Source organism: Diuraphis noxia, unplaced genomic scaffold, assembly GCF_037042655.1.
Source record: "Diuraphis noxia isolate RWA-SAM2 unplaced genomic scaffold, SU_Dnox_SAM2 contig0004, whole genome shotgun sequence".
Lineage (NCBI taxonomy): Eukaryota > Metazoa > Arthropoda > Insecta > Hemiptera > Aphididae > Diuraphis > Diuraphis noxia.
In genome coordinates this window covers 67815195-67829429 of record NW_028301714.1, presented here as the reverse complement: position 1 = coordinate 67829429, position 14235 = coordinate 67815195, and the positions used below count along the sequence as shown (strand labels likewise).

The window sequence follows — 14235 nt, the reverse complement described above, 5'->3', positions numbered from 1 at the left end:
AATATATTCCATTTAAGCCTTTTATTAGGACAGAACATGGTTTGAAATCAAGTTTTTTTTTAATGACATGAATCTATTATTATTGATGTCAAAATATGTTCATAATTCAATGCACTGGCTATTGCCGTGAGGGTAAGCAAAGCGAAACGAGTAGGTGCCTACTAAACATCCAATTTCCGTACCCTGTCTACGCTTAATTTTTTATGGTTGTTGTTTTTGTTTAGTTTTTATTTCATAACAACATAACATCGAGTTTTCTAAAAAACTTTATTGTTTTTCAAACTGTATTATTTTGATTATTACAGTGAATGTTACGCGTTCATGTATAAATGTAATGTGCCCACTATTTGAGAGTTTTATTTCTCAATTTCTGTTTTCCATTTAAAATTGTATTGCGTGTTAACAAAAATTGTCGGCCAAGATAATAGAATCCAGATATGAAATGTATTATTGCCTTCTTTTTTTTAATGCTCGATATTTATTAAATTGGTATACAATTATTTATAATAATTACAGTAATGAAATATAAAAATAAAACAATTTTAGAATAATTTATATACCTACTATAACAGAACATAAGATCTAATACGCAACGATTTAACATTAATTTTACTAAGTGTCGCACGAAGATATATTCTTTATAACATAAACAGTTCTTTAAGATTAATAACTTAATTCTTTATATTCCCTCCTTTCTAAAAATTAAATACTAGAGTTTCACGTCCGATAGAAGCTTAACTTTGTCAAATCCAGACTCCAATTGCCCCACCCACTTCTCACATCCAAACTGAAAAGTCTCAATTTATAAAATCACCATCAGACCAGTATGTCAGTTTCTAAAGAAAAATGCGGACTTTCAGTAAATTTGCCTTCGTCATAACATGTTTACTTCTTAGTTCATCCAGAATAAAATAATAATTATGTTGAATTTCCGTGTTCTGTATAAGTTTTAAATAAATAAAAAAAAATGAATTCGATTTGGTGACTAAAATGGAAACATGTTCAGAATAAGATATTTATTTCGAACCTAAATTGGTTTATTATATTTTATTTTATTTTGTTTCAAATATATTTTTATACAGTATATTGTATTACAGAATTATTATATGCTTATAAGGAGCGTAGGAGCGTGTAAAATTTAATAAACTACATATACATACACCTCACTACAGTTAAACGTATAACCTATAGATATGTGAAACTTAAATATAAACTCATTATGTAAACATTATGATTATAGCTTAGTTTCATTATATGTAAAATGTAAATTTGAAATCTTTTTTCTATATGTTAACTTTATAGATTAAAAATATTTTACAAATGTTTACGGAAAGTAAACTACCTATAGAATATTAAAAGTTCTTAATGTGTAATATGAATAAATCGACATTCAAAAAATAACGTTGTTTACTATTATTTAATATAACACATTGATATTTTGATCTCAAGCTTAAATTTATTATTTTCTAAAATTGCTTACGTTTAATTCATAGTTAATATATCAGCTATTTTTAATAAGAATACAGATAGAAGTAAACATATTTCTGTATTAAATCTTTTGAATATTTAAAGTAATGGTATATATTAAGTACATTTTTTAACACACCTACTGAATAAAATAATTATTATTAGTATTAAATTATTTGAAAACAAAAACATTTTTAATATAATAAACATTCACTAATTATTGAAAAATCAGACAAATTATTAAGGCATTATGGAAAAGTAACGATTTTTAATTTTAAAGATTTTTATAATGCCTACTTAAGAGCATACTACACAGCCATTTGTCGTCTTTGTCCTACAAATGCGTAATACATACCAAATGCACGCTCTGCAGATCACGTTTTGCTTCTTTAATTAAACAATTGGAGTGAATCGACCTATATGGGTTTGAAAGATATGAAAGCTATGGTGATTTGAAAATTTTAGAAATTAATAGTAATCTATTAACATTTATAATTTGTGAAAAAAATTGTTGTTTGTTTTTGTTTAGCAAAATTTTTATTAGGTTATTTGATAAAGGTCTAAACAGTTGAACAGTAAGATTATTGATAATAAATAATGATATGAAAATAAAAAGAGTGAAAAGAGTGAAAAGGCTTTACGAAGAATATACTTCATCATTATTCTATCTATTTGATATTTTTTTTAGTATTAACATTTGAATCACTGATAGACTACTTGTTTGAATTTTGAATAATATACATCAATATTTTCAACAGATATGATATTTCAAAGAATTTTCTAATTTAAAAAGCAGTTTGTGTCACCAAAAGACATAGGTAGTACAAAAAATCCTGATATATTCTTTAAGTAAATAATAAATATGATCTTTAAGTATATTTAAAAATTCTATGAATCAGAATTTGAATACATTCATTACTAAAGGAAAAAATGGGAAAGAGTAAACTTGGTAAATTACCCAAAATATATAATATTATTTATATAAGATTAAGACATGTTTGAAAATAAACCTTAAATTCTTAGCTATAATGAATTAGGTACCTACCTAAACAATATGTAGATGTCAATATAAAATATATTGTTATTTACTGCATTCATTATTTTTTTACAATTATGTATTGCATTTTTAGTATATTATAGCCTTCCTCAACTATATAAAATTATTACAATCTTAAACTATGCTGATGATATTTATTTTAATACATAAAAGAACAAAACATGATTAAGCATAAGTCTATATTTTGTGTTTTAATGTTAAATATTTCTAAAATGTTAAGACTATAAAAAACAAATTTAAAAAAAAACTTTTATTAAAGATTTAATATTGGAGAAGACAGTTTTAAAATTTAACAATATAACTAATTATTATACCTACATTATGTTAAATAACATACTTATGAAAAAAATAATTATCATAAACTAAAAACAAAAAATTTTATTCTAAATCACTATGAATAAATCTTGATTGAAAATTACTAAAAATATCAAACATGGATATCATAATGTACTCAATAATTGCGTAGGAGTGTGTTTTTATGTATAGGCACCTAACCATCCATGCACCTTTTCAGTATAAAATGGGATACAAATGCAGGGCAGACTCTTTTGACTGCCTCAGTTAACGTGTGGCAGCCGTAGGTTAACTTACCTCGCAGAGCGTGTATGAGCAACAGGTGAGAAGAATACGTCAAAACTGAAGAACACAAAATGCATAAGCTCTTTGTTCAAGTATATGTTTTTGTGTTGATCATTTGGGCTGTGGAAAAGTCTGATTGCAAACAAGGAGGTAAACGTGTTTATTAATGGTACCTAGCTAATTTTTCTTATACAATAAAATGTATTATTTTAATTTTTAAGGAGCGAAAAACTCATCATTAAATTTACCATTTTATCAATGAATAGAAATAGTTCACATATATTATTTATATTATAGCATTAAATTATTAAATAATAATTATAAGAATATAAGAGTTTATTTTCTTGAACTGAACTACCAACATAACTCTTTTATACATATTTGTAACTTGACATGTTAAAGTATTCCCTGCAATATTGTGAAATAACAGTTTTTTTAGGATATCTAAACTTGTAGACATTTAAGAATATTTTTATCAATTAAATATTAAATACTTTAAAAAAATTTTAATTCCATCACAAACTCCAGATCCTAAATATTATTTTTATTATATAAGTAGCAACCTATTTTTATTCAAATATTTACATTTCTTCTGAAGGTCAATTCTTAGGTTCCATTATTATTTTTATAAATATTATTGTATTTAGAGTGTTTTTTGTTATTAAAAATTGCTAAAGACCGAAATCCGGAGTAAAGCATTTCAAATATTATGTTAAAACGAAGATTCGGTAAACATATTTAAAATATAAATGATATTTTTTGTACACTGAACTATAAAAACAAGTTTTTTATTCATTACATAATCATGAAATTTCACACATGGAATATCAACATACAATTAAGTTTTTCATAATAAAAAATAACTGATTTATACGTAAATATATTATACATTATTATACAACTAGTATATATTTTATTGTAACAATATTTATTTAATATTCATCACACGATTTAAATTGATATTTGCAAAAATAAAAATAATAAAAATATTATAAATTTTATATTGACTTAAATTAGGTAATATGTTTAACTTTTAAGCATACAGTATTATATAACGGGATAAAGTTTAAACTAACACTTACTTATGTTTGAGTTTTATTTTTAACAATTAATGTACTTAATTTACTTTGTGTCTACTTTTTCAATTTGAATAAATAACAACTAATATAAAGTATATCCATTTTATTAAATGAGTGTCAAACATTTCACAATTGTTGACAAATAATAAATATGTTATAACCTTTACATGCATTCAAACATGTAAACGCATGACTAAATGTTTGATTTATGTTGCGAAAAATATAATAGCATGATTGATTAACGAAAATCCATTAATATGTCAGAAACTTCCAAAAAATTTAATAAAAAAAAAAACATCGATTACAATTTTCAGAAAATATAATCTATAATCCTGAGCACAACACCTACCTAATATTTTAATACTAAATATTTATAAAAACATAATATACTACAAAGTCATGTTTTTGTAGTTCACAAAATTATTTTATTTTTATTTCCTAAATAATAAATTATACAATAATACATAATAATATTATCATGAACCTAATAATCATAATATGCATAGTATGTAGCTTAGTTTAAGTGTCAAAATTTTTTATAATATTTTCTTATGAAGATTAAAATATTGCGCTATACAAAATACATTTCGCGTCACATAAATTGTAATTACTTATTGAATTATTTACTAGAGAAACTTAAATTTAAAAATAACTGCAAGATATAATATTTTTCGTAATTTAACACATTATATAGATAATTGTGTTCGTAAAAATGTTGTATAATTATTTCAGATAGTATACATAATTTTTGAACACAGAAATATTGTGTGACTCTAAAAATACCCCAAAAAAATATTCACCAAAAGGTGGTTTCTTTCCAAGAACGATACAGAATGCTGTTTTCAAATTATAACTAAACATTAACAATTTTATAATAAATTAATTTAAAAAAAATAGGTACTACACGCTTGGTTGTATATGTTTTAAGGGATTCAATTAATATTAAAAATTGACTTTGTTATCGTCAATAATTAATTATTGTACCATGACCAAACACATAATACACTAAATACATAATATATTTTACATGAGAACAATAAGCAATAAAGTAAGGTATTATAATATAGTGTGTTATTTCTACATATTAATTATTTTAAAAAATACAAACAATGACTACTCTTTGGGAATTCGAGATTAGTCAAAATCTGACATTTTTTCTCTATATTGTGGTGAATAATTTGTTTCGTGAAATAGTAAAAGTTACAAGCTTAAACTATTTTATTTTCAAAATGAATAGGAATATTTTAACCATTTAAGCGTTACGTAACAGATTTTTTTGTTTCAAAATTCAAATCCCTATATAATCCAAAACATTCCATGAATACCGGGTTAATACGTTCGTCAAAATTCTGTATGGCTATTCTAAAACAGTTGCAATTTAAAAGGCAAATACTAAATAGTATAGTTTACAATGAGTTTGAAAGTTTTGATGTACAGTAGTTGTACACAATTGAAATGTTACCAAAGTATAATTAGATAGATTATCGTTGGTGTTATACATTAAAGACAAAGTAAGTATACAACTTATTCCTTGGAAACGCAATCTAATTATTGATATATTTTTAAATCTATCGAATTAATTTTTATATTTAAACAGATTGGTAATTTATCACAATATTTACGTAAATCAAAGTCAGAACGTACAATATAGTCAGACGACCTGCGACGATTCTAGGCTAATCTATCTTTAAAACTATTTTAATTACCATCCAATAATTGTTTTAACTATTGTAAACAATAGATAAACAATTATTCAAGACTAAAAACTTAAATAAATATCATCTCTCTATAATTATATTAATTCGTTTTGTAAACGATACACAAATATCTAGTCTTATACTACTAATCTTTTAATTCGCCGCAGTTATATGCTATATACTGTTTCCTCATTTGATGAAATTATAATATTATTTGAATCAGAATCAGAATCTCCGTCATTCACAAATCTATCATTGCCGTCATTTATTAAACAAAGCACAAGCTATGTCTCTTAGGCTCTTAGCTATTCATTAATTTGTGTAGCTATATTTCGTCACACGCGTATACAGTAAGTTAATAAACTCGTATATATATACTATAATATGTAAAATGTATCCTCCCAATGGCTACGACAGGCGATAAATAAGAAATATTAAAGAATCATAATATGATACAAATAAAAATAAAAATAACAAACCGAAAAAGCTTCAGACATGACTCGGTCACAGCTCAGTGGTGTCATTTCAGCTTTTGAGAGAGGGGGCAAACATTTTGACTACCACATAATATAACAAAAAAAAAAAAAAAAACCACTCGCCAAAAATTACATTACAATTACATTTTTATCTCAATACAAATAGCCTTTTTACATAATTTCATACATAATAGTAACTATCACGGTTATCTGAGATACGGCATAAATAAGAATAACTCACTTTTTGAGGGATGACTGCAATGACTAAATTATACATATATAATAATATGTACTATGTATATTGTAGAGGGATACCCAATATTACCTATTAGCTATTATATGATGACTTATTTTGAGATGAATTTTGCCTGGATTGATGTCCTATTTACGCTAAATATGAGTATAAATGTATTTATAAAAAATAGAACAAAATATACAATAAATTATTAAATATGTATCATTAATTTATGTTTTTAAAATGTTACTTAGATAGTAAGAATGTTAGATTCAAGGCATTAACTGGATATCTTCTAGTCTTCATAACAACAAACATGTCAACAGCTTGATTTAAATCTATTAGTGAAGCTAATGAAATAATTTGAAATGTTAATTTATAGCGAGCTTGCGGCCCATATCCGGCCCGACAGCAAACCGCTAATGATAAGGCAGATGACCACCCTGTATCCCTCAAATGACGCCACAGCTCTAGCTCTTTATTTGACCGTATAATAAGAATAAGCAAAGGCATATAAATATCTTTCCTAGTTACAGCCTACTTTCCGATAATCTCTATATACTATATTTCATTTAACTCGCCATGCTACTTGAACAAGAGCTGAATAGCCAATCATCTAATATCTCCAATCTCACTCTTCTATTATAAATATCCCTCTTTTCATATAAATTTATCCTTATGTACGTCTTGATTTTTAAATTTAGTAATCGGAGACTATATTCATATACCCTTTTTAAAATCATTTTGGCTATACTTCTTTGGTTATTATAATAATGTCAATTTAAGATTGTATATGATATATTTTTTAAGTTAATTTATTCCTTTATACTAACAAGGTACCAATATGTTGAATATTATTTTCTAATTTTTTACTATAAATATTATTATGTTAGGAATAAAAACAACTAGTAAGAATAACAATAAATTATAAGCGTAGGTACATTGCATAGCCTAGGGACTGTCGACAACCATAATTAGAACATACGAGTCCCACTGTGGCAAAATAGATTAGAGCATTAAATTTTAATAAACTTTCAGACTGAACATTTAAAAAATCTTCTAAGTTTTTTCATAGTAAAACAACAATATATTTATAATTTTTAGAAACAACACATTTTCATTTGATATTTATTTTTTGTATCATGTACATCGATTTTGTTATAAATATTTTTGATGTTGATAAACGTTTGCAATAATTCTTAAATTATATAAATTTATATACCTTTTATAGATTAAAAGTATTTAGAATTTTTGAATGTCCATTATTTTTTAATTTCATTATTAATAATAATTGTTTGTTTTCATTTAAAATTTGATGTAAGTAACACTTAAAATAGCCTAAATATATTTCCCTATACTCATAAAAAAAAATGATAAAACTAAAAGTTAAAAAAAAACTAAATTTTTGGTGTACCTACAGGTCATCAGAACCAGCTAATGAATGCTGAAGATTTCGATTTTTATAACGGAGGTAAGAAATAGAACGCAAAATTTATCACGCAATTTGTATAATACATATTAACTCGTGTTTTAAAATGATTTCCATCACTGCACCGTAGAACAATTTTACAATCATTGACTTAATCGTTGAACAAAATTAAAATATATTATAATATCACTATATTTCACGTTTCTTTTGCTTATCGACACATATTTATATTTGAAATATTATCATCAACTTTTTTTTATTACGAATACGAATACAAATTATTTATTTATTATATACTGATCCTTGTTAGTAGATGAACTATAAAAAATTATATTTTTTTTATATAAATAAATTAATTGTTATACATACGTATTTATTTTTAGTTATGATCATGCATTAAGTCATACTTTTATACCAAAAAGTCTACACCTACGTACTAACCATAATTTATGATAACCTTGTATTTTTGTTTTAGAAAATTTAATTTAAAACAATTTTATTAACATTGTCTACTTGTATTCTAAATTATTATTATTATTATTATTATTAAAACAAGACTATAGTGTTTCACAAATTCCTCAGTATCTCCAACAATTATTTAAAAAAGAAAGATGTACATTAATTCTATTACAGTGGTATTTTGTATGGAATAGAGTTAAATTTATTTCTTATTACACTTTAATTTTATAATAAAGCCTCACTGTTTATTATTGGAAATATTAAGCAAGATTTCTTTTGTACATAGGAGTATAATATATTAAAAACCTAAATTTCATTGGAGTGCCGTTTGAATTAAAATAAAAAATTATTTTATAAGCTCTATCAATGCATATCATATCCTATGATAATTAAACAATTCTTTTCATATAATTATATTTTCTCGAGTTGACGGTATGCTTTAATCAGTTATTCTAAATTTATTCATTTTCTAAGTTTAAAATATTTACTCCATCTAATCCGTATACAATATTTAACATGGCCATGGTTAATTCTGTACAAAATGTAGAAGTCAATTATTGACAATATTGTCCCTGGTTAAGATACGAACAAAAATTTGAACAGATTTAAAATTATTAATCGTCACCTAGTTTTTTTTTTACGTTTTATTATATTATACAGTGTTTAAAAAGTTTAGAAGCAATAATTTGACTAATTAGGACTGATAAGCAATAATATGCTATAATTGTTAATTAAGGAGATGATTAAATATTTTACCTAACAAAGGTGTAGCAGTGTTATATGTTATTTGTTATTACTAAACTTTATTATGTAGGTATAAAAATATACAAACATTAATTAAATCGTTTCCAAATTTTAAACACCTTATATATTATTTGGGTGCGTTATATTATGGATTATTGTGAAATGATGATATTTTAAACAAACGAGCGTCTGCAAAAATATGTATTGTGTTGAATTAATTAGTAAGTTATAAATTAGGTTGTACTTAATACTTATAGATTATCTTGTTTAATTTTGAACTTTTTATAAATATGCCTACCCCGAGTAGAGGTACGACTAACTCGTTTTACAAAAAATTAGTCAATGTTCATATAAAAATTTAAATAATGAATGAGGAAATTTACCTAAGAATATAAACGGTGTTTTAGAAATTAATATCAAAATTATATTATATCCTTGATAGTACTGTACAGCTTTTTTCGATCCTTCTAGGTGTCAAACCAATAAATAAACAACCACACAATAATACGATGCTTACTAGCTATACTGATCAGACAACACAACATTTAGTTAGCTAAAATAATTTTTAAAACACCTTGTAATAAAATTGTATTAACGCCATAAATATTGGAATTTAGCCGGTATTTGTTAAACGTGATACAACGAATTATTTGGAAAAAACACACAGCTGTGGTAGATCACCAGTGTTATTTTATGTTAGATAGTTAAATAACATAAAAGTTCAATTTTTGAGTGATATTCCAAATGTTTAGACAAGCACATCGGTAAAGTTCTAATGTGTATTCTATCCATGATATAAGAAACATAGGTACCTAGTCTTATAGAAAACCAAACAAATAATAATTGCTGATACAAAATCGCCCAACACTAGTAAGTATAGTTAATTGGTAGGTTTCCTATACAAGACGTAGGAGAAATTGTGTATCTTAAATATAATTACATAAATAAGATTAAATGTTTGCTTATGAACAATATTGATAGGTTTACATGTTAACATTATTATTAATGAAAAAGCGCTTCACAAATATTGTATTATTTCTAAAATGTTTGTATTGTTCTGTACAAAATCTTGAAAAACAATTTTAATTTGGATATAGGTGATAAACATACATAAATTAAATTACTAGGTAAGTTCTTATTTTGCATAGATATAATATTGACTTTGAAAAATATATAAGATTAAATAACCAAATATTCAAATTCAAAATATCTAATTTCAGAAATTTTGGCTATTACACGACCTAATCTCAATCGTTTAAAAGGTATTTAAAAAAAATTCTAAACGAGAAAAAATATAGATACCCGTGATATTTCAAAATTACGCAATTCCTTACTAAGTATTTACTATTAAAAATAATAATAAAATAAGAATTATAGAAAGAAAAAAATTAACGATTTATCTCAAAATCTTAGAGCTTGTAATATTTTTTCTTCTATAAAACCTTTTTAGTATCATTCATCAAATAATATAAATAGTACGTAACATAATAAAAAATTTCCTGCAAAAAGATAGTAATAGTTTTGGTGAAATACTAAAATAGTTGGAAGGTATTTTTACGTGATAATATATAAATTAAGCACTAGTTTTTTTTATAAGGATATTCATTCAGCTTTTTATTAGTTAGCTAGGTACTATATAATTTACAACATACCAAATCAAGTACAATTGATTGCAACGATTAATGTAAATATTTTATGATTATGATTTCATATTGATTTATTTTGCACTTCGCTTATTTGTTATGATAATTTATTTACAGCTTTTTAAACTGTAAAATTTGTATAATAGGTAGTATTTATATAGTAAACTATTATTTTTTTCTATAAAGTAAATATTGGATTGCCGATAAAAATACCGTAATTTTAGGTTTATGTTGTTTGATAAGACATGAAAAAAAAAATTGGGGAAATCGGAGAAATCGGTATGCTGAATTGTAGTTTTTTAGTGTACAATGTACCTCATAATTAAGAAAATCACTGTAACAGAGATGAATCTGAATTCAATGACCAATCATTGTATGAAAAAATAAATCTATTTTTCATGCTAGTTCATGTTAGATTATATTTAAGCTATAATTAGTATTTTATTTTAATTCGATAGATTAAAGTTCAGTGTTTCTTAACCTGTGTTCCGCGAAAGTTCCACAAAAGTTTAAAATCGCAAGAGATAGAGATCGCTGACGGTCGGTACTCTAAAGATAATTTCCAAAGGGATTCCACATGAAAAAAATATTATTGTTTGGTGTTCCGTGATATCAAAAAGGTTCTTAACACTGGACTAAACTGATAATTTCCAAAAACATCGCTTATAACTTAAAAGTCAGTTCCTACCTAAATAAAGATAAAAAAATTAAAAAGTTTCAAGTTTCAAATGTCTTTATAAATAGTCAGTTCAAAATTATAAAATATTTGTAATATGTATTAGGTTTAAAAAAATATAATAATATAAATAATTTTGTGAATGTTTGGGCCTTCGCTAATGTTTCCTAATAAATTAAAATTAAAAAAAAAAAAAAACAATATCGATTTAAAAGATATTTATTTATTTTTGACCTCCTCCCCTAGAAAGAACTAATTACATCACATATTTTAAATTAACCTCAATGTCGAAGATTGGAGCAAATTATCTGCTCTTAACAGACACACTAAAAAAGGTGAAAAAATATAATTTTAAAACCAATACATTTCACGCTCCACTCAGAATCTAAAAAATATATCTCCTTTAATTTTACTATTTGTACAACGTGTCAATGTACAATTTGAACCTGACTATTCAATATTTCACGAAAAAACAACCTTGTATTTTCCTTGGAAATATACTTTCTAATGTTTTTTTTTCTTTCATCTCAAAACGTCTCTGTCCACGTTTTCAGAGTGATGGGTGATTTGAAAATATATAACAATTTTCGTTAAGTTTGAATTTAATTTAATTTTAAAAAAAAAATTGAATTTTTTATTTCACACGGTAATCTTATAGTTACCAATATATTATATTAATATTTTTGTTGATATTATTTTCGAGTAATATAAATTTGAAATTAAATACCAGCAAATTGTGCTTTAGACAGTATGTATTTTTTCATCACCTTTTTGGAATATATAGTAATCAAGTAACAACAATATATGACAAAGAAATATGGCCAAAATAATATTTCAAATTTATGAGTAAACCATGAGCTCTGAAAGTCTGAATTGTTTTTGAATCGTTGCTTTTAGATTTTAAAAAACCTATAATTCTTAATCCAAACTAACTCGATTCCTTTAATCCTAAATCTTAATTTATTGAGTACCTATATCTATATGTTATTAGTTATTAATTTATTACTTATTAGTAGTTATTGGCTTATTGCCTATAATTAACATAATATTTATGATTAACAATGTGGTTCTTAGTAGTAAAAACGTATTTTAACTATCAAGAATTTGTATTTTATTATTAATTATAAAGTATGTTTTATTTTGTATATATAATGTACATATTTTTATATTCATCACATTATAGAATTTGATTTCAAAAATTACTACGCAATTTACTTAATAACCATTGAAATAATGAATTGTATTGACTGTGTGTGTATAATATAATGCTGGGATCAAACATTTTATACAACTTTTTTAAACTGTTATTTACAAAAGGAGCATAAAAAAATCCGTTTAAAAATATTTGAATAGATTTGAGAAATAAAGTTAAGAAAGCAAAAATCAAACAAATACAGATATTTTTTATTTCAAAAAATAAATTTGAATTAATTAATGAAAATCAGTCGTTAAATCGTATCCCTGTAACTGTTTATTAAACCTATGATGTATTATCAAATGACTTTTTTTGTTGCAGCGGCGTGTTTAAATTATGGCCATTCGTGTTGGGGAGGTAATTACAACGTATCTATATAAATATATTACAATCATCAAATTAAATTTATAAAAATAAATGTTGTAACAATATAATTCTGGAAATCTAGACATGTACCTAGTTAAAATAAGTTAATATGACATTTTGTACTTCACACAGCTCATGGCAAACGCAATGTGGGCGGGACAAACGACATAGACACTTTCTTAAGATATCGGATGGCCCTTCTTAAGAAATCGGGACGCAGAGATTCATATATAGATCCAAATACAGACCAATCTCAAGAAGATATTCCGAACTATTACAACATTTTCAAACATTATTCAAAAATAAATTCGATGAAAACAAACAAGTAATAAGATTAAAATTATTCTTGAACTACAATATTTAAATTATTATCAATCATATTTGTCGTAGCGATGATACCGTTGACACCTGGAGCCTTGAACCGAACAATAACTTACCTAGTGGTAAGTCGTACTACGAAGATCAAGTCTTAGATCCCAGGATTGAATATAAAATTATGGTAATAGTTTCATTTGTACACTAAAAAGAGATATTATAATACAATTGTGAAAACAATTTTTATTTTTATATGTTGAAAAATTAATCTATATATCTTTTTCACAGAAAATATAGGCGAAGAAGTACCACAATTTATTCTATAACGTTAATAGTTAATACTTGGAGAAACCGGAAAAATTAATATTTCAAATATGTAACAATAATACCATGTAAATGTCAAAATAATAAAGATATTGAAATGTTGGTCACATATTTTAATTTATAAACACAACCTATGGACAATGTTAATGCAAATATTATTTATATTTGCTGATTATATTTTAAAACTTATTTGTTTCTGTGTACTGAATAAGAATTATGTATTTATTCGAATTTTTATTTCAAGTTTAATATGTAACAAAATCTTACTTACAATGACCTTAAAATAGTATAGATTATTAATAGACAATTATTAAATCTGTAGCACAATACTATATTTTAAAAATGCTTCAATTTCCAAATAAACAAAATAATACAATAATTGGTTTTTATTAATTTCTTTAATATTAAACGCAGCTTTATTCTAATAAAGGTTCTAAATATTAAACATTTTTATTATGTAAATACTATATTTACCAAATCGCTAAATGCTATTA

At 24.3% G+C, this 14235-nt stretch overlaps 1 protein-coding gene across 1 annotated transcript; it reads left to right on the top strand.

Annotated features, from left to right (window-relative positions):
• Window positions 1–3076: 3076 nt before the first annotated feature.
• LOC107170314 (neuropeptide CCHamide 1) lies at window positions 3077–13852 on the top strand. The gene is made up of 5 exons (XM_089225367.1): window positions 3077–3253; window positions 13058–13093; window positions 13235–13427; window positions 13493–13601; window positions 13706–13852. The coding sequence occupies exons 1-5, from the start codon at window positions 3175–3177 to the stop codon at window positions 13712–13714; spliced, it is 426 nt and encodes a 141-aa protein (XP_089081493.1). The 5' UTR covers window positions 3077–3174; the 3' UTR covers window positions 13715–13852.
• The last annotated feature ends 383 nt before the right edge of the window (window positions 13853–14235 follow it).

Excerpts from the sequence above, each read along its gene's own strand:
- LOC107170314 (XM_089225367.1), top strand. The coding sequence starts at position 3,175 with ATGCATAAGCTCTTTGTTCAAGTATATGTTTTTGTGTTGATCATTTGG. Across the intron at positions 3,254-13,057 it reads GTCTGATTGCAAACAAGGAG|CGGCGTGTTTAAATTATGGC; the intron begins GTAAACGTGTTT and ends TTTTTGTTGCAG. Across the intron at positions 13,428-13,492 it reads AATTCGATGAAAACAAACAA|CGATGATACCGTTGACACCT; the intron begins GTAATAAGATTA and ends TATTTGTCGTAG.